The following is a 22,689-nucleotide window of genomic DNA, read 5'->3' as shown; positions in this document are numbered from 1 at the left end:
AAAGGGGTTGTTCACCTTTAAGTTAACTTTTAGTATGTTAGAGAATGGCCAGTTCTAAGTAACTTTTCAATTGGTCTTCATTATTTATTTTTTATAGTTTTTATAGTTTTTTTTAATGATATGCCATTTTCTTCAGATTCTTTCCAGCTTTCAAATGGGAGTCACTGACCCTATCTTAAAACAAAGGCTCTGTAAGGCTTTTTATTTCTCTTCTTTCTATTCAGGCCTCTCATATTCATATGCCATTCTCTTATTAAAATCAATGCATGGTTGCTAGGTTAATTTGGACCCTAGCAACCAGAGCCGCCAAATTAAAAGCAAAATAACAAAATAAAACCTAAAAATAATAAAAACCAATTGCAAATTGTCTCAGAATATCACTCTCTACATCATACTAAAAGTTAACTCAAAGGTGAATATCCCTTTAAAGGAAAAGTGAAATCACAGTGGGACAGTGGTGTAACTAGATGTTACTGGGCCTAGGGCCACCAATATATCCAGAGGTTGTCCTGTTTTACCAATATATGTTGAAATTGCTCTTTATTTGGGCCTCATGGGGCCCCCTATTCCTCCTGGCAGGGTCTGCTTCCTCTTTAGTTACGCCCCTGCAGGGGGATTCAAACTGGCAGAGAATCGCTGAGAGGGGTTTACAGGAAAGCAGAACAATAAGAACAGTAATTTAGTTAATTTTAGATTGTATTTAACAGCTATTTAACAGCTATATGCCAAGCTCAATTAATACATACGTTTTTTTTTTTCAGTTTTCCAATACTTTTTGGTTAATGTAGTTTAACTTTGATTTTGTTTTAGATTTAACTAAGGATGTGGTTTATATTTTTGAGCTTTGGCAGTGATAAGATGCCTTGTATGCTGTGCACTTGACTTCTTTCAAACAACATGAAAATACATTAGGAACAGTAAAACCAAAAAATGAAAGTGTTTTAAAGTAATTTACATAAAATATACAGTTAGCATGCATTGGTAAAATTGTGTGTTTGCTTCAGAAAGATTACTATAGATTATATAAACAATTCAGTTTGCAAAAAGGAGAAAAGTCACAGGTTACATAGCACATAACAGATAAGCCCTGTCCAATACAATGGTATTTTATCTGTTATCTGCTAAGTAACCTGTGCTTTTTTTCCAGCGTGAATGGCTGCCCCCATGGCTACATAGCAGCTTGTTTATATAAACTATAGTAACAAATAGTAAAACATAGTAAAATCCGACTGTCAGGCAAACATCTAAAAATTCTGATTTTTCTGGAAAAAAAATCTGATTAAATAGTGCTTTTCAAATAATAAATAAAGTCAAATCTTGGATTCTAGTTTGGTCTGACTTTTTTAATTTAAAAAATCTGAAAAATTCAGTTTTTGATAAATAACCCCCTTTAAATCTTTAAAAACAACACAATACTTATTTAGCCATAAGATACACGTACATGATCTATTATCTAAAATTCATTGAAAGTAAAATAGCCATCAAAGTGGCTTTTAGCTAGTTAACATCAATTAGAAGGCAATCTATTATTATTACTATAATTAAAGAGGAAAAACAAATCCGGTTTCATAGTAATTGATAATGTACCACTACTTAAAAGCATCATATTATTTGTCCATCTGAAGAATTAGGAAACTTTTCTCCACTCATCAATGGTTCTGTGCAAACCACTTCCCTTCACCTGCTCAACTAAATTTGTCTTAATTTGAAAATATGAAAGGTTTTTCAACGAAGCTTGCTGATTGATCTGACAAAGATCAAGGGCCAAAATCTAAGCTCAGCAAAGAAAGAGCTGACTGCTGATTTTGATCAGTTAGATGGCACAAGAATAAAGGGACATAATCAGAGGTGATTATATTCAAAATATGTATAATTATAGAGTAACTAATCATTGCAAAATCATTAGGGCATGTTTACTGATTGATGTAGCTTTTATTGCCCGTTAACGAAACCAAAATATGCAATTATGCCATGTTTGAGAATTTTAATATATATATATATATATATATATATATATATATATATATATATATATATATATATATATATATATATATATATATATATATATATATATATATATATATATACACACACCCCCTCTTGGACCATGAGCTGAAAAACTGTTGCTTTTGTACAAGATACAGATTTAAGCAGTGAATATCCTTTGAAATGTACAGCAGTGCTTGGATTACTGATAATAAAACTTGTGTTTAACTGCAAAATAAAGTTCACCTAGTCTTTGCATATTACAAGGTTAACAACAAGGCTGACAGTTACACTTTTAACTAGGATATAATAATCAGTAGGATGTGTGGTGTGTGTATAGCTATTTTAACATAATTCATGAATGACAAAACAGATCAATACAATATGAAAAGTATTAATGGCAGAATATTCTTTACAAAGGAGATGTCCATTCTTGAAGACAGCAAAACACTATGGGGGTTACTTACTAAACTCAGAATTTATCTTATGACCGCCGCTTCTGCAGTTTTCGTGAGTTTCGGCGTATGTGCAATTGTCGTGAAACAGAATATTGCTCCAACTGCACTTGCGCCGGCATGGTCTCATTCCGAAGAGAAGAATACACATACACGGCACACTATCGCAAACTATAAAGTTCCCAATCTCTATCCTACTGTCGTGTGAGGGGCAAAGTGTACGAAATGTGAACATTTATTTGCATTGCGAACGAACTGGAAACGTTTTTTGCGTTAGTGACCATTATTACATTCCCCCATTGGTGTCCAGGCATCCAAGTTAAGAATCCCCAAGTACGTTATGGTGCATTAAGAAGAGCTCATTCTCTGCTGTTAGGAAAGAAGCAGGTGCAGCAGATACAGCTGCTTCGGGAATAATGGATGAGGAGAAGTCAGTGCTGATGTATTGGTAGTCACTGAGAGCAGTTGCTCACCAAGGAACTTCTGACAATGAATCCCGCATGCCCATAAAGTGCGAGCTCCATTGTTTTGGTAGTATATTACAGATGGCACAATAGTAGAATAGGAGACAGACAAATACAAAACCTGCACTAAATAAGTATAGTGTAGTAAAACATCCAAATTATTAATCAATGTTATTTGTAATTATTATGTTTTATATAGGGCTGACAAGTTTATGCAGCATTTTATAGATTTTACACACCAGATCATTCCTTGCCCAGTAAGCTTACAATCTAAGATCCACAAACAATAGGGTCAATTTTGTCAGGAACCAATTAACATGCCTGTATGTAGACAAGGGGAGGACATACACACCCTATCACATGTATTGAGACAGAATATTAAGCTATAGTGGCAAACATAATTCTGTCCATTTATATTATCTGCATTCATTCATATTAGTGGGGTTTATATGCTGTCGCTCATCAGATCAACCAGACAATTTTTTTTAGGGATGCACAGAATCCACTATTTAAATTTTTTTATAGTGGATTCGGCCGAACCCCCGAATCCTTTGCGAAAGACTCGGCCGAATACCGAACCAAATCCTAATTTGCATATGCAAATTAGGGGTGGGAAGGGGAAAACATTTTTTACTTCCTTGTTTTGTGACAAAAAGTCACACGATTTCCCTCCTCACCCCTAATTTGCATATGCAAATTAGGATTTGGATTTGGTTCGGCCAGGCAGAAGGATTCGGCCGAATCCCAAACCGAATCCTGGATTGGGTGCATCTCTACTTTTTTTTTAATAAACTCCTGTAAAATAGAGTTCAAAAGTGGATATATTGTGATCAAGCAAACTATTTGGCAAAACTCGTTGCTGCCTTACAGTATGATATAGAATTTGTGTATATAGAGTGTATTTATTTAATCTTATACTAAAATGTATGTATGTGTTTCAAAGGTAAAGGAACCAAGCAGCACTATCTAGATTGCTACATATTTTTTTTAATTATTTTGTAGCATACGCATACCTAGTTACCACTAGTTGCAATACCACTTGGGGTTCCCAAACCAATTCTCCTTTCCTTTACCCTCTGTTACACCCCCCCCCCCATTCGATCACCAAAAGCCATGAATAATCTGTAAATTATGTCCCTATAAATGGTCCTTCGTGATGTCACCTCTTGTAATCAGTGCTTTGAGATTTCATTTCTGTTGCATGACTCCATGCAACCTGTGTATTATGAAGAATAATGTAACCCTTGTAAAATATGAGGATATTAGAAATGACTTCCGAATTCTATGCTTTATATGGTAATGGAATTCATATGTGATTTATCTTTATATTTTTAATATATAGATTTTTATTAAGGGACACATTAGTCACTATATAATGTAAGATTTCTTGTTTTGAATGGCTAGGAGAGCACTAGAAAATGGAAAGGCTGCCCCCTAAAGTCACTACCTTGAGGCAACAAGAAGTAGCAGTAGAGTAGTCAGAGGAAATTAAATCAAGATCCCTGGATCTGAGTATAGTGATTTAACCACTGGCCAGTCCTTATTACAAATGCTTTAATAAAAACTTCTGTCAGGCTACCTACACTAGAGTCCTTCATCAGGCCACTACCTGAGGGTACTTAAAGTGGCCATAGATGCAAAGATCCGCTCGTTTGGCGATGTTGCCAAACGAGCGGATCTTTCCCCGATATGCCATTAACAGGCATGGCTATATTGGGGGTAATCTGATTGTTCGGCCGTATGGCCAAACGATCAGATTACGATGTGCCATGGGCTCCGGCGGGATCGGTCTGGTCAAAATCAAACCTGACCGACCAACCAAACGACCGATCTCCTCCGGACGAAAGATGTCGGCACATGCCACACACGATCCGAAAATCGTACGAATACTCAATTCGTACGATCGGATCTGTGTGTCTATGGCCCCCTTTACCTGGAAAATAGGTAAATCAGGTTAAAGGTGGCCATAGACGTAACAATTACGATCTTTCTTGGAAAAGATCTGTCCAAGAAAGATCGTTCATTTCAATACACACGTAGAATTCTACCTGTAGAATTCAGCACGATTCAGCACTAACAATGGGCAATGTTTGGGTTCCTTCAAAGGCACCCGATCAAAATTTTCCATCCAGCCCGATCAACGTGCCGACCGATATCCAAGTCTTCTGCGGATATCGGTCTGCTCTTTTCCGACCATACACCCACCGAATATCGTACAGAAATAAGTTTTCAGCGATATTATCTGTGCTTCTAACTATGGCCAGGGTGGAAAGTCCCAGAACAGCTGACCATTTGAGAGGTCTACAGGTACCCAGCCCGGGTCATTTGCAATTGCAGACACTCATTCCTCCCCCCCTCCCTGCGTGAAAAAAAGTCTTTCTCCCCTGACCTGGTTTATCCACCTCCAGAGCGGGCCACTTCCAGACAACAGTGACGTCACTTCTGGTTTCGCCAATCCCATGATTCATTTAGAGGTGGGGGTAGGGTGGGTAGCATGGAGAGCACATAGCAGATCTCTAACCTACACACAGGGCACGTACTTGCACTTATAATCTTGAATACTTCAACTGAAGTATGTGGAGGAAGGTGTATATATGAAATGCAATATATTTAAGAACTTTTAGTGGTCCAATTTGGTTTGTGACATTTGAGGCTTAATACTCAACCAAACTGCTCCTGTAACAGCACAACAGTAATTCCTGCAAAGCAGAGAAAACTGTGGATGCCTAGAAGCAGAGATCACTGTAAATAGATTTATTAAACTGTGCCACTTTAATAAAGCCAAGAGAGAAAGGGCTGTACACCCAAACATGCAGTGGCACTCTTTATTATATCTATTTACAGCATAGTTCTGCAGGGGTTCTCTATTTTCTCTATATTGTATAAATACAATATTTATTTTACACTAGTTACAATGTGCTTACAATGCATTTGGCAAATAAAAAAGACATGATTTATGCACTGTCCCTTTTTTATACTATGTTTATCAGCAAATCAAATATGCATTTATAACATCTCTGCAGCTCTATATAATACTCAGGTTTAGCAAACGATGCATATAAAACACAATGTGGGTGTAATCCGCTCTCAGTATTAATTTGAATGTGCATAAAGCACAAGAGAACTGTGCATGCTGCGCAATTGAAAAAACGATGAAAAAGCAAGTTAAATGCATAATGAACACTGGTAAATATTGGTCAGTGCACTTATTACGGCACATTTTATATACATTTGCAATTCATTTAGGGCTCTTACACATGGAAATTTTTTAAATGCATGCTGAGCATGAAAAAGCTCATAGATTGCTTTTAAATGTTTTTTTTACGCAACTATGTTTCCATTCCAAGTGCAACCTCTTGTACTATTGATAGCGGAAAGCGCATCAAGCCCAAGAAAATGCAACATGCTGCGTCTAAACAAACACACAAAGGCAAATGGAGTCAAACACAACTTACAAGTACAACCAGGCAGAATATTATGGAATCAATGAGCGAATGCTATTTACGATCAAACCTGTGTTTAAACGCAGAAAAAACTCGGAAAAAAACACCAGTGTGTAAGATCCCTTAATTTGGCCATAATGTCGGAGCCAATTCATGTCTGTGCAAAGAAATATCAAACTATATCTCGTGCATGCATTCCAGTAAATGTACTTTTAGCAAAATGCAACTTGAAAATCCCATGATAATATATCAGTTTCGCCTGACCTGTGCAATTCCCATAAAATACAATCAACAATGAAAATTCCAGTGACTGCAGAAAATAATAGGCCTGCATCAAGACTACAGTTCCCAGCATTCTGAGATATCCACTGCACCAAGATCTGATCTCATGAATTATAAACTTAGCATGGCACAATTTTATATCATTTCTGCTTGCTTTTGGGTCTTAGTAATAACTTTTTTGTTTTTTCCAGTAGCACCAGTACATTTTTGTGAAGAAGCAGCATGTTTATCCATTAAATTCAATAAAAACGGCAACAAATCAACAGCATAAACCTTAACTACCTAGAGAACAATTCAGAGAGTTTAGTACATGATTAAAGGTCACGGTCACTGTTTTGCTCCAGCCAGACAAGGGCACATTTTAATGCAGATTTTTTTCTCCTAATTAATAGGCAAATCTTTGCTATGACCAGCATCTAAACTGGAGTCCATTATTTGTGAGTTAGTTCTTCATGATTAAGCAGAGTTCGTTAAAAAGGAGGTTTGATTTCAAGCACACATTTGTAGTAGATACTGCAATATGATACAGGACACCAAAAATAATTGTATTTGAGCCACAATATGAATAGCTCATGATGCAGAAACAGCTGGTAAGAATTACATATTCTCCAGAGCACAAAGTGCCTTTAACGCGTGCAAAAAGTAATTATACAGTGATTGTAAATGTTGATCAAATTTATCAAGCTCTGAAAACCTTTTCCTTAGGATTCAGTTTAGACCAGTAAAAAATCATGCTGAATATCGAAAATGCAACTCAGGTCTGGTTAACATTAATTCAAACAAGACATGGCATAAACAACAGAAGCTACACGTGGGTGTACTGTAACAGTATTAGCTCGAGGGGTTGTGTCATGCCTTTATCTGTCTTTTTATATAATTACATCAAATTAGAAGTTGACTGGTGTCAAGGAATATTATATGCTTAGAGCACCCTCAGTCAAGAATAACAGAACAGCATATGCTCTACAGTCGTTCTGAAAATGTCAGGCTGACCCCCTAGCCGAAGCTGTGACTGAGGATAGTACAGTTAGTTCCTAAATGCTTTCCTAAATACTCCTTTAATCTCAGACTGAAAGCTGAGATTTTAGGGGAACACTAGATATCCTTAAAACTAGATTGAAAGACTGATACAGAAGAAATCTTTTCATATTTCCCCAAATTATCTCAGGGCTCACTGGTTGCTAACACTTGCTACATTTTTATAAAAGGATTATCTCAATACAGAGGGCTTTGCAAGGCTATAATATATCCTCATGGAAAGAAAAAAGAAAACTTTGGAAATCTTATGTAAGGCAGAACCAGTGACAATGTTTAAGGCAATGGCACACCAGAAGATTAAAAACTAGGGAAGATTTTCCATTTAAGGTTCTTCAAATAACATTTAGATTTTTATCAATAAAACATATGTGGGGTCAGTGGCTTAACTAGATATTACTGGGCCCCACAGCAGATTATTTTTCAGGTGCCCAAATGGCTCACTATGGCTATAACCACATGGGTGAATCAGAGCTGAGAGTCACAGAGGGCAGAAAGATAGGACAGACTTGTGCATCTATGGCCAACATTAAATACTGGAACAATCAATTACAGAACAGTCGATGAGGGCAAATTTAGGACAATAGGGCAACACAGCACTAAAACATGTATTATGCTATGTAGCAGCTTGAAAGGTTTTGTGCCAAATAAGGGCAATTGTTTTTTTTTGCATTTTTTAAGGCTGCACATAAATGTAGAGGCTCTGTACTTTATCTTTGCCATAAGACTGACTTATGTAGAGCTAAGCAGTTTCATTTGTTAGTTAGCAGAACATTAAAATATTGCATGCATAATTTACCTCAAAGGTCCAGACCCGTCTACTAACTTTCTATTTGCCTCTACCAAGTTCACACAAGTCTTTAGTGTAAGAGGGCCTTCTTGTGACTTTCAACAGTAGAGCTAAATACTTAGCATCACTAAATGGTGCCTCACATTTTTATGCAATCTTTTTGTTTAACCCACTGAATTAAAGCTGAAAGTCTGCAGTTCAACTGCATCTGAGTTGTTTCATTTAAAATTCATTTTGGTAATTTACAGAACCAAAATTAGAAAAAAGTTGACTGTCCAAAGATTTATGGACCTAACTGTATGTACAACAGTAACAAGTAAGCAAAAAAAAGGGCTAGATTCAATTTGATCAGAAAATTGTGGTCTCAGGGTTTAAAATGCAATTGAAGTCTAAATGTAAAATCTGAAATTGAATTAGGAGACATGCTTTCCCCATTGAATTGAATCTGGTCCTAAGTATCTTATTGTGGATAGACAACACCAAAAAACCTATTGGATAGCATGTTACCACATTATGCCACATCGTTGGCTTTACTGCTGTGGAATACCTGCTGGGGTCAAAGTGTGCAATTTGCCCTTTTGCTAAGTTTGTTTGAAGAGCAGTTTTGCACAAACATTGATTGTAATTTTAGAAATGCTTGAAGAATGTGCAGCCACACGTGGGGTCAAAGCCCGAAACCAAATGATTACAAACTCCCTGCTGCAATCCAGAAACAACTGTTTCAACAAAACTTGTAGTATATCATGTCTGAGATAACAAACAGGTGTATAGTTTATAGTTTCTATGCAATGCAAGGATGCCTGAATATGTACTGTGACAACAAAAATGTCACAAACAGTACCAAAATTAGAAAGGTCATTTTTGAAAAAAATAGTTGAAAATGCTTATTACATAGCATGAAAGTTTAAAAGCACTTTACAATAGCTAGCATGAAATCAGGTTTGTCTAAAAGCAGCCAGATGATCCCCATAATTTATTATGTCAGCATGTGGAAGAGCTCCACAGACTTTTTTTGCAATAAGATTCTCCTATTAAGCTTATAGGGAAAAGCAACGCCTTATGATACAAGCTGGAAATATTTGATTTAAATCAATGATGTGATTTTATTTATTACTGCTCCCTCAGAAAGAAGGGTACAAAAACAAAAAATAAAGACATACATACCAGCGAACATCAAAAAATATTGGGACTTCTCCCATTGACTTATATGCAACCTCAACAGGTCTGAGATGCCGGATTTTCAGATTGACACTTTTCCATACTCAGGGTTTAATAAATTCCGAAAAAATTTGTGATTTTTTGTTATCACAAAATCACATATTTTTTCGTGATTACTGCATTCCAAGTTTAGTAAATAACCCCCTTAATGAAATAGTGATCTAAAATTTACAGAAAGATCCCTTATCTGGAAAACTCCAGGTCCAATTCAGAATATAAGCATTCAGAATATATACATATCAGAGGCAGGGACAGAACGAAAGAGATGAGTTACATACAAGCACTTCAATGGGAAGACAAGTCACCACCAATGTTAAACAAAAGAGAGGAAAAGTCCTGTATATTGCTCAGTCTCATAAACTGACATTTCCACATCCTAAATGCCTCTGACTAAACATTTAGAATGTGGAAGTGACATTTAAGGACACCAGGCTCCATGTCTCCTGCATTTGTCCAGTCTTCCCCTCTGCAAGATATCATTTCAGTTCAGTTGCTAAGTTAAATTTAGATTTTTGAGAACAGAAATAAGGCACTTACATATGCTCCTTTTGTAGATAGCCTTGCAACTGTAAAATCATTTGGTTATACATTCCTTTTAAAAAAGCACTTAGCAACTAAAGTACCAACAAAATCCACCACTCGCAAAAAAAGGGTTTCTTTTTACACAAAATATAAGAACAGATTTGAAAAGTAAAAATACTTCAAATTCATTAACATTTAAAAACTAAAAACAGACTTTGCACACGCTTTCAAACTTTTTTTGTACAGATCAATCTAATTAAACATATTGGGGGTAATGTAATTAAAGGTGCTAAGTAACCTACAGCAACCAATCAGCAGGTAGAATTTACTGGACACCTGTTTAAAAGCAAACATCTTATTGGTTGCTATGGGTTACAGCTCCTGGGCAAACTTAGCACCTTTTATTACATGTGGGGGATTGACTTGTAACATTGGTAGGTAAACTGTAACAAGAGAATTCATGATGGCATTAAAAGAAATGTATGATCCTCACACCTCAATAAAATCTAATACAGATTAGGGGGCAGTTGTATCAAAGGTCGAGGTGAATTTTCGAATCAAAAAAACTCGAATTTCGAGCTATTTTTTTTGTGTACTTCGACTAGGGAATAGCCCAAATTTGATTCAAATTTGAAAAAAATAGAATATTGAAATTTATCATGTACTGTCTCTTCGACTTCGACCATTCGCCATCTAAAACCTGCCGAATGCTGTTTTAACCTATGGGGGACTATATTACTTTACATTCTTACATGAATTCGTTTTTTCTGAAACTCTGGCTACAAAGTATCCTTCAAATCCATTCTATTGGGCTATTTGTTGTATTTCTGCCTGGACCAAACTTCCTTCCCACATGACCAGTAACATGGAATAGCACTTGACAAACAGAGAGATGTGGTTACAAGGTAAAATTTAGAATCAATTATTTTTTTATTACTTAAAACAATTCACAAGGCCATATACATACCAATAACATTTTTGACAATTTTCAGTGCATGTATGCTAGGGCAACATCTCAACCCTTAGCTTTGTAACATGGATATTGATTTATTAATTGAATACTGTGCTCTTCTTCACACCTTTACCCATAGCATGCAAGTTAAAATCATTTTTTCCAGTACCGCTTCAGCTTCATCCCATAGACTACACACAATAGATATTCCAACACTAATGTTTGCTACTGGTTATTTTAACACATTAATGGGTGTAGTTACATCCACATGGGCTTCAGAGCAAGAATAAAAAAACAACAAACAAAATTTTCTTAACCCCACACTCATCAACCATACACCCAAAAGCCTGCATAAACAATTTTTAAAATGGCCCACTCTATGGATTATTTTTATTCTTTTATCAATGTGTAGATGGGGTCCACAACAGTTCACTGTAAAACACACACAAGTGCTCTTTTGTGGAACTGCATGAAACGCTCTTAAAGGGATTCTGCCATGATGTTTACGATGTAGTATTTACTTCTAAATTACACAGTTTACACTGCAAATACAGTCATATGAAAAAGTTTGGGAACCCATCTTAAAGGGGTGGTTCACCTTCAAGGTAACTTTTACTATGTTATAGAATGGCCAATTCTAAACAACTTTTCAATTGGTTTTGATTTATTTCTTATAATTTTATACTTATTTGCCTTTTTCTTCTGACTCTTTGCAGCTTTCAAATGGGCATCGCTGACCCCTTATAAAAAGGTAATGCTCTGTAAGGCTACAAATGTATTGTTATTGCTAATTTTTATTACTGATCTTCTATTCAGGCCCACTACTATGCATATTCCAGTCTCTTATTCAAATCAGTGCATGGTTGCTAGGGTAATTTGAACCCTAGAAACCACATTGCTGAAATTGCAGACTGGAGAGTTTCTGAATAAAAGGCTAAATAACAAAAAACACAAATAATAAAAAATGAAAACCAATTGCTAATATCACTGTCTACATCATACTTAGTTATTTAAAGGTGAACCACCCCTTTGGAGTTTTGTTTATCATTGGCTGAGCTTTCAAAGTAGCAACTTCCTTTTAATATATAACATGCCTTATGGAAACAGTAGTTTTTAAGCAGTGACATAAAGTTTATTAAATTAACAGAAAAGATGCAATATGCATCATAAAATTTATACAGGTGCATAAATTTGGGCACCCCAACAGAGATATTACATCAAGCCTCCTTTTGCAAATGTAACAGCCTCTAGACGCCTCCTATAGCCTTTGATGAGTGTCTGGACTCTGGATGGTGTAATTTTTGACCATTCATCCATACAAAAATCTCTTCAGTTCAGTTAAATTTGATGGCTGCTGGGCATGGACAGCCTGCTTCAAATCATCCCATAGATTTTCCATGATATTGAAGTCGGGGGACTGTGACGGCCATTCCAGAATATTGTACTTCTCCCTCTGCATAAATGCCTTTGTAGATTTTGAAGTGTGTTTAGGGTCATTGTCTTGTTGGAATATCCAACCCCTGCGTAACTTCAACTTTGTGACTGATGCTTGAATTCATCCGACCTTCGACTTTAACAAGGGCCCCAGTCCCTGAACTAGCCACACATCATGATGGAACCTCCACCAAATTTGACAGTAGGTTGCAGGTGTTTATCTTTTAATGCGATGCCATGCAAATCACCTTTTGCTATGACCAAATAACTCAATTTTTGTCTCATCACTCCAAAGCACTTTGTTCCAAAATGATTGTGGCCTGTCTAAATGAGCTTTTGCTTACAACAAGTGCAGAAAGGGCTTCTTTCTCATCACCCTGCCATACAGATGTTCTTTGTGCAAATTGTGCTGAATTGCAGAACGATGAACAGATACACCATCTACAGCAAGATGTTCTTGCAGGTCTTTGGAGGTGATCTTTGGATTGTCTGTAATCATTCTTACAATCCTCCGCATATGCCGCTCCTGTATTTTTCTTGGCCTGCCAGTTGAAAGTGACAGTTTAAACCGGAGATAGCTTTTTGTAACCTTCCCCTAAACCATGATACTGAACAATCTTTGTTTTTAGATCTTTTGAGAGTTGCTTTGAGGATCCCATGCTGTCACTCTTCAGAGGAGAGTCAAACAGAAGCACAACTTGCAATTGGTGACCTTAAATACCTTTTCTCATGATTGGGCACACCTGCCTATGAAGTTCAAAATTACAGGGGTGTCCAAATTTTTGCACAGCCAGTTTTTCACATGTGATTTCATTTCATACAACTGAATACTGCTTCACTAAAAATCTTTGTTCAGAAAACACCCCAGTACTCAGATGTTCCTGGGAAATAAAAGACATACCACTGTTATCTTTTTTGTTAAAGTGGAGAAAATTATTATGCAGGCTGAGAGGGGTTCCCAAACTTTTTCATATGACTGTAATTAACGCAACAATATAAAATTTCATTCATGAACAAGGACGTGTATTCTTTTAGTTGTAATATTGGTGTGCAGGCAGCTATCTCAAGTCATTTTGCCTGGTGATGTGATTTCAGAAAGAGCCATCACTTTAAGATGGAACTGATTTCTGGCAGTTGTTTCTCCTACTCAATGTAACTCAATGTGTAGCAGTGGGACCTGGGTTTTACTATTGAGTGCTGTTTTTAGATCAGGCAGCTGTTATCTTAAGCTGGCCATAGACGCAAGTCACATGACTGGGGGCAGTTAGGAAACTGACAATATGTCTAGCCCCATGTCAGATTTCAAAATTAAATATTAAAAAATCTGTTTGCTCTTTTGAAAAATGGATTTCAGTGCAGAATTCTGCTGGAGCAGCACTATTAACTGATGTGTTTTGAAAAAAAAATGTTTTTCCCATGACAGTATTCCTTTAACATTAGAACATTAACATACATATACAGTGGTGTGAAAAACTATTTGCCCCCTTCCTGATTTCTTATTCTTTTGCATGTTTGTCACACAAAATGTTTCTGATCATCAAAAACATTTAACTATTAGTCAAAGATAACACAAGTAAACACAAAATGCAGTTTTTAAAAAAATGAGGGTTTTTATTATTTAGGGAGAAAAGAAATCCAAACCTGTGTGAAAAAGTAATTGCCCCCTGAACCTAATAACTGGTTGGGCCACCCTTAGCAGCAATAACTGCAATCAAGCGTTTGCGATAACTTGCAACGAGTCTTTTACAGCGCTCTGGAGGAATTTTGGCCCACTCATCTTTGCAGAATTGTTGTAATTCAGCTTTATTTGAGGGTTTTCTAGCATGAACCGCCTTTTTAAGGTCATGCCACAACATCTCAATAGGATTCAGGTCAGGACTTTGACTAGGCCACTCCAAAGTCTTCATTTTGTTTTTCTTCAGCCATTCAGAGGTGGATTTGCTGGTGTGTTTTGGGTCATTGTCCTGCTGCAGCACCCAAGATCACTTCAGCTTGAGTTGACGAACAGATGGCCGGACATTCTACTTCAGGATTTTTTGGTAGACAGTAGAATTCATGGTTCCATCTATCACAGCAAGTCTTCCAGGTCCTGAAGCAGCAAAACAACCCCAGACCATCACACTACCACCACCATATTTTACTGTTGGTATGATGTTCTTTTTCTGAAATGCTGTGTTACTTTTACGCCAGATGTAACGGGACGCGCACCTTCCAAAAAGTTCAACTTTTGTCTCGTCGGTCCACAAGGTATTTTCCCAAAAGTCTTGGCAATCATTGAGATGTTTTTTTAGCAAAATTGAGACGAGCCTTAATGTTCTTTTTGCTTAAAAGTGGTTTGCGCCTTGGAAATCTGCCATGCAGGCCGTTTTTGCCCAGTCTCTTTCTCATGGTGGAGTCGTGAACACTGACCTTAATTGAGGCAAGTGAGGCCTGCAGTTCTTTAGATGTTGTCCTGGGGTCTTTTGTGGCCTCTGGGATGAGTTGTCTCTGTGCTCTTGGGGTCATTTTGGTCGGCCGGCCACTCCTGGGAAGGTTCACCACTGTTCCATGTTTTTGCCATTTGTGGATAATGGCTCTCACTGTGGTTCGCTGGAGTCCCAAAGCTTTAGAAATGGCTTTATAACCTTTGAAATTGAACTCAGGTGTGATAAACCACAGTTAAGTTATTTTTTAACAAGGGGGGCAATCACTTTTTCACACAGGCCCATGTAGATTTGGAGTTTTTTTTCTCCCTTAATAACATAAACCTTCATTTAAAAACTGCATTTTGTGTTCAGTTATGTTATCTTTGACTAATAGTTAACGGTTTTTGATGAGCAGAAACATTTAAGTGTGACAAACATGCAAAAGAATAAGAAATCAGGAAGGGGCAAATAGTTTTTCACACCACTGTATTTAGCAAACATTTGAATATTCTTTGTGAATGTAAAAAAGCCTTAAACTGCTCTGTTGGAATTTATATAAGAAATTGCTTTCAAGTGAATTATTTTGACATTACTGGCAATGAGCTGAAATTTTGTCTTGACCTTTGATTAATTGGCCCCTTAGTCTGCACTTCTGAACATACTACACTTTTGCTTTTTGAGAATATGCCCTGCATGCCACGGCACTACTGTGGATTTTGTGCTTCCATTAAAGGGACATTATAACAATAAATTATGGGTTTATTTTGTGCTTCCATTAAAGGGACATTATAACAATAAATTATGGGTTTATCAAAAATACATGTTCTGCAGAGCTTTTCTTGCTGAATATATCAATGGTGTCCTCACATTTGAGTGATGTTTTGTTCACCCTACTTTTTTTTTTTTTAAAAAAAAAAAAAAGGTCAATTTTGGTGAAGCGAGATGACTGCTTAAAGTTTTACATGCAACACTCAGCAGTTGCAAGAATAGGAACTTGCTGACCATAAAACAAATACAGATGCTGGAACAAACGTAAATAAAAAAACGCTGAATGATGCTGCAGTTTGCACGCCTTTAACATTGACCTGGACATGTCATTCTTTCTATACCTACAGACTGAAACCTATGACCATAATATCATGCTGTTTATATGGAAAACGGACACAAAGATATGTATATCTAATAAAGCAGACTGTTTGGGGCCGATTCACTAACTTTGAGTGAAGAATTCGAAGTTAAAAAAAACGTCGAATTTCGAAGTTTTTTTTGGGCTACTTCGACCATCGAATGGGCTACTTCGAACTTCGACTACGACTTTGAATCAAAGGATTCGAACTAAAAATCTTTTGACTATTCGACCATTAGATAGTCGAAGTACTGTCTCTTTAAAAAAAAATTCGACCCCCCTAGTTTGCCATCTAAAAGCTACCGAAGTCAATGTTAGCAATGTTCGATTCGAAGGATTTAATCGTTCGATCGAAGGAATTATCCTTCGATCGTTCGATCGAACTATCTGCGCTAAATCCTTCGACTTCAATATTCAAAGTCGAAGGATTTTAATTCCTAGTCGAATATCGAGGGGTAATTAACCCTCGATATTCGACCCTTAGTTAATCGGCCCCTTACTGTTTGCAGAGCACTAGTGATCTGACCTGGCACACAATTTGGTCAAAAAAGTGTTTTTTTTTTTAATAATAGCTTCAATCTATTTAATTTTTTTCCTCCCTAATATCGGGTTGCCTTTACATATCAGGATTTATGTTAAACAGCCACAGTAAGCTGTAATTGTGTCACTAATACCCTACTTTAGCTACTGTAGGAATTCTTCACCATACAATACTGCATTGTCACTATACGGTAGGAAGTGAAAGTGACTGATGTGTGTAGAATTCACGTCAGTGATAACAGTGGCTGCTTAGTGATTAGTCCATTTACTAGGAGTCAGTGAGCTTTTTTACTGTACATAACAAAGGTCTTTTAAATGTTACTGGGGCACAGCCAAAGTTTTCAAGAGTCAGGATAAGTTACAAAACTATACCTCAGTTATCAACAGCAGAAATCTGCCAGGCTTTTGAGAAAAAAAACAGTTTCTCAGAATCTTTAAATAAGTGATATGCGGGTCAACTAAATTTACCTGCTCCCCTGTTTATATACCTGGGCACGCCTGCACAAATAAATAGAAAGGCACGCACAAAGGAGAAAGTGTCGTGGTCCAAAATGTTAAATTTGGCCATTCACTGCAGGTAAGGGTTTGAAGCAGGTCAGACTGGGGATGTACATTCCTCTATTGCTCATGAAGATTCCGTCTTGGAAAAAGAGGAGCACACAAAAGTAGAATACAAAGCATTAAAGTGAGGGTTCAGGTTGGATGCAGATCCTACCATAGCAACATTTTGCAGGTTGGGGTCGGTGTGGGTGGAATTTTTCCTGACCCACACATCACTAATAGAGATATTTTACAGACTTCAGGAACAACACAGGTAAAAACATGTTAATAGATCCCTTGATTTCACATTTTCATCCTGTTTCTTGTAGTTTATTTTAAGGTGCCTTTCATGTGTATGTTTGTGGGGGTGAATGTCAATTTGTTAGGCGCCTCAAATAATTCTAATCTCTTATCTGTCCCAGGGATCCCATGCAGCTTTCATTCAGCATGCCTCACTCTAATTATAACAAGGTGCCTGCTTTATTGACTGCATGCATCAATGGAGTAAAGTTAGGCACAGGTACAGACATCACTGTTAATATCCTGGTCAGGCTCACTGTGACATGGCCCCTTGATAAAACAGTAGCTTTTAGATGCTCTGCGCTGGCCCATAGCCAGTAAGGCACACTGAGCTGACACATGCCATCATGCACTGGTAGTTGCTGGCAAATAGATATACAGTATGTAGAAGAAGCTTAACTGACACTTGTGTTTTGTCTGCATCTATAGAGAGCTAAACCTCAGATGTGACAATAATGTCCTGCCTTGAAACACAACAATAATGTTGCGTATCTGAATCTAACTTCAGATGTAAGGGTTTTTAACATTGTAGAGTACTGTGGAGCATTCCTTGTCACATGGGTTTTCTTTTTAAAACGATCCAATGTAGTAACCCATAGTAACTAATAAACTGACTTTGATGAGTCTACTGCAAGTTATAAAATGAAAACAAATCTATGAGTGGTTGCTACGGGTTACTGCACTGGTGAAAATGTGCACAATTTTAGGAATAAAAGACTTTATGTGGTCTAAAATACACAGATTCTCTTACCTTACGGTAGCAAAACATGAGCAAAGATGGACAGGCAGTTTTGGTCTTTAAATCCCATGCCATCTGTTCAACCTGATACAAAGTTTGCTGTGATTCCATCACATTGTACCTGTGTCTGGACAAAACATCTGCTCTGCTGATGCCTCCCATCAGTATTGGGATGTGGAGCTGGCTGACCATAACAGTGACAGACACACCTTCCTTCCACTCACATTCCTAACTCATCAGCACATCAGATAACAAGACAGTAAGGGCAGAGAGACATGTGAAGATTCTGGGAGATGTAGTCGCTTGCCGACAAATCGCCTCTTCTTCGGGTGACTAATCTCCCCGAACTGCCCTCCAGCCGGCTAGATTCTAAATCGCCGGCGGGATGGGACCTGTCGCCTGAAATAAGAGGCGATTTGTCGCCGGGCGACTGAATCTCCCTGAATCTTAGCGATTGCCTTTACCCTAAGGGCAGAGACAGACGCGAAGATTTAGTTTTAGATTTGTGAGATTAAGTCGCATGGCGACTAATTGCCTCTTCTTCGGGCAACTAATTATATAATATATACTTACAGCAAAATACATTTTTCTTTTTAAAAAAAGGAACACCTCATATGAACATCTTTGTAGTAACTATCTGCATATAAAAAGCAATGATATCCTTAAACTCCACCACCCCAGACAAATCAGCATATCGAAGAGTTGGGGTTACTACTTTTTTATTTTTTTTAGTTTAGGGTGAATTATATGTGCTACAACATACTCAAATACTAACATTCTATTAATTAGTCAATCCACTTTAAAGATGCCATGACAAAATGCAATCACAGAAATGTATTTATTTGTGTAAAAATCCCAAATGAACCATTCTGAACATAAGAAAGCAGACGATATATGAACAGGGTTTCCCCGTGGTCCCAATTTTCACATCAAATATTTCGGTTTATTTTAAGATATTTGTCCACACACACCCTTATTTTGCTGCCTACAATAAACTGGCTGTCCTACTGTGTAAGTCATTTTATACCCTGTTTTCTCTTTACTTCCTGGTCAGGTGCCTGTAATTTATTATGGCACACACAGCAGGAACTGATACGGCAACGTTAAATAGCGTCTCTTAGTCTACTGAAAGCCAACACATTCAATATCTCATATATCTTTGGCAGTATGGAATGTTTATCCAAGGATGCTACAATATTGGCAAATCTGGTGTGTCCCCTTTAAACACATCTGCTTTATGATATCATTAAATGATGTGGATTAACATTCATACATCCTTGGCAGCTGCATTTAATTTTTACATACATGTTTGAGATTAGTATTTCTATTTCAAGCAGCCAGTGCATACTTGAAGCACAAGCTCTACATATTGCTCTAGGAAGCAAAACAATAGTACAGGTATGAGATCCGTTATCTGGAAAACCGTTATCCAGAAAGCTCTGAATTATGGAATGACTATCTCCCATAGATTGCATGTTATCCAAATAATCCAAAAAATTTAAATTATTCTCTTTTTCTTTACTGTTTAAATGATTTTCTAGTAGATGTAAGGTATGAAGATCCAAATTATAGAAAGATTCATTATCCAGATAACCCCAGGTCCAGAGCATTCTGGATAACAGGTCCCATACCTGTATAAAAATTCTAGAACTCGAAAATCTCAACATCGCTGTATGAAACAAGGCAAAGCATAATTAGCAAATGGGCAAAAGGGTCGAAGCAGTGGCCGTACCACAAGGTTATGGAACTGACAAATGAGATGGGACACTGCAACTCTGTTACAACTCAGGGGTTTGTATAGGGTCAAAGCAGGTGGAAAGAAACACTACAGTTCATTTAATAATAATATTCAATGGTACCGTGCTTTGTCTGGTGCTGTTAGAAACTTTTTATGACCCAAAAAAGGCCACATTCCAAAAGTTTTCTAAATATATGTAATCAATTGGTGTCAGCTTTACAGTATTGGTTTTATTTCAACTTAAATCAAAGTGATTTGTGAGAATTACATAAGCTTTGCAAACAGTTAGCCAATATGCACCCCTGGCCCAAAGCTGAAGTTAAACTTACCTAATAGTCAGCATAAGAACTCTACAAAACAGTGGCCTTTCCACTATTAAAAACATATCTTTTTAGTGGATGTGTCACTATATTGTGTAGACTATAAATTCAGTATAATCAGCCTGCGAGCTGGGATATGTAACCATATTTATGAAAGCCACGGGTACAGGACATTATTCCCCTTGTTAATGGGGGCATAACAGTTGTTATTTAATCTTTTTATTGTGTTGGTTTCCTATTGGAAAAAAACACAAAACCTGCAATGGGTAAAAGGTTTGCAGGGGCAAACTGTCCTAGGTACCTCTAGGTCATTTCACGTTTGCTGGTCTGGCAGTTTAACAAGAGTCCAGAGACTATGGTTAAGAAGCATTGATGCATGAATATATCAGTAAAGTATGCATGTCAAGCCACAATGCAATATAATGCATTCATCCCTAACAATACACATATACAGGCGGTTGCCAAAGCAGCAAAGTGAAGGTTAATCCCTCTTGTCAGTCGGCATCATAAACCAGTGATGAGAGAGGCAGTGCTGTGATTCCAAGCAACACATCAGCCTCCAGTGCCTGCACCTCAGGGAGCTCTGACATCACAGGTCTGCCTGCACCTCAGGGAGCTGTGACATCACAGGTCTGCCTGCACCTAAGGGAGCTGTGACATCACTGATCTCCCAGGGTCACCCACTCAGAGGTGGCCACTTCCCTGCTACAGTGTTCTTAGCTCTAGTTCTTTGGAATGGGTCCGCCAGGCAACCCGCAGGCCCCGTCACCGTAAAACTAACTTGTAAAAAAGGGGTTCAGCCCCTGTCTCATACAATTGTCTGCAAGGACAGGGGAAAGAGCTAAGGATTTTCACCACACAAAGTTGATGAGGCCATTATTAATATGACAGGCAAGAGGCTTGGTTTTTAAGCACACATGGGTCTCCAGATGGTGCTGATAAAACATGCCAAAACATGATGGTGGGAGCTGTAGTTTAACAACAACTGGACCCATGAGCAGAGAGGCTGCAATAAGTAGTTGGTGTCTCTGAATTTGCAGAGTATGACAAGCTGTACATGAACTATATCTCCCATTCAGGGCTGTAGCTGTAGGGCAGTACCTCTGAAATTCCCCCACACACGGGGCAGGTCAACTAGTACAAGTCAACTAAAAAGTATTAGAGTAGGGCCGCACCTCCTCCCCATAGCATTAGCCGGGAACATAGGAAGTAACGGTCCTGTTGCACAGACATCCCAGATCAGCCCGGAGCACTGGGGACTGGGCACAGGGTGGGGTAGGGAATTGTGTCAGCATGGCATGACTGTGCACTGATTCCTGGCACCACCACAAACAACATTAACAACACTGGGCAAACCCGCCGCACAACTCAAACTCACCGCACAGCCTGCACAGGAGCAGCAAGGCGAGGGCAGCACTCAGGGACGGGTTCCCTCCTCTCCTCCGCGCCATGACACAGTCCGAGGGCTGCCGTTCCCCGAGAGCCACTGCACTCACACACCGCGACTCCCAGTTGTCTCCGAGACTGGAGAGAGAGAGGAATGGGGGGTGGGATGCGCCACAGAACCCGAGCCGACTGGGAGGGGCTAGGCGAGACAGATCGCAGAAGGTCACCCGAGCTGTACTGGTGGCTGGTTGCTTTACAATGGAACTATTAGGGAGGGGAGAAGTGCAGCCAGACCCTCTTTGCTAAAGAAGGAAGTAGACTCAGTGGTAGAGCGAGTCCCCTCTGCTTTGCGCTTCTTCCACACTCCTGACACGAAGAAGTAGGCGGACTGAATCAGCGCCCAGACACAGTCCAAAGTGCGAGCTTTCCATTAAGCTGAGCCTGCCCATTCGCTATCCGCTCCCAGGATCCCTTCTTCCTCTCATGTGCCCATTACACCCCTTCTAAACTCGCAGCCACAATATGCCGCGTGTTTGACCCTCGGCTCGTCTCGTCCCCTACACTGGCCATCAAAGTTGTAGTTCAGCAACATTAGAAGCAGGGACACACGTCCCTTACAATCAGCGTCTGAGGAGCCCGGCGCCAATAAACGCACATAGTAGACGCTTTGCTAACCCAGTCCAGCTAAGCCATGTCAAATGTTTGTCTCCAAGCTGAATTGCTACCATGTGTGGCAAAAGCAGCTGATCTGAGCGTTAGGTGGCGATAGAGGGTTGAGCTATCTGGAGCTGTTCTTTGTTGACCATTTGAATCCCCCTTGCGCTGTAGTTAGAGACAGGCCACATTACTTGCGCATGTATACCTGCTAAATGAGGTTATTGGTGCCTTTAGTTCTTATTAGCAAATACATTGACTCAATGGAGAGTAAACTATCGAGCTTTTTCTCGAAACCTGATGAAGTACAGAATAGCACAAACTTTATTACAGGAAGTTTTCATTTGCTAACTAAAG

At 38.3% G+C, this 22,689-nt stretch overlaps 1 protein-coding gene across 1 annotated transcript in view; it reads right to left on the bottom strand.

Annotated features, from left to right (window-relative positions):
* The window catches only part of nectin3.S (poliovirus receptor-related 3 S homeolog), a 57,939-nt gene extending 35,515 nt beyond the window's left edge, over positions 1-22,424 (bottom strand). Inside the window, exon 1 of the mRNA XM_018249419.2 lies at positions 21,671-22,424. Within this exon, the coding sequence (XP_018104908.1) occupies positions 21,671-21,743 (73 nt within the window). The 5' untranslated portion in view covers positions 21,744-22,424. The remainder of the gene's footprint in view (positions 1-21,670) is intronic.
* Positions 22,425-22,689: the final 265 nt, after the last annotated feature.

Source organism: Xenopus laevis, chromosome 2S (genome assembly GCF_017654675.1).
Source record: "Xenopus laevis strain J_2021 chromosome 2S, Xenopus_laevis_v10.1, whole genome shotgun sequence".
NCBI classification, from domain to species: domain Eukaryota; kingdom Metazoa; phylum Chordata; class Amphibia; order Anura; family Pipidae; genus Xenopus; species Xenopus laevis.
The sequence above is the reverse complement of the archived record's forward strand: the minus strand, read 5'-3'. Positions and strand labels throughout refer to the sequence as shown.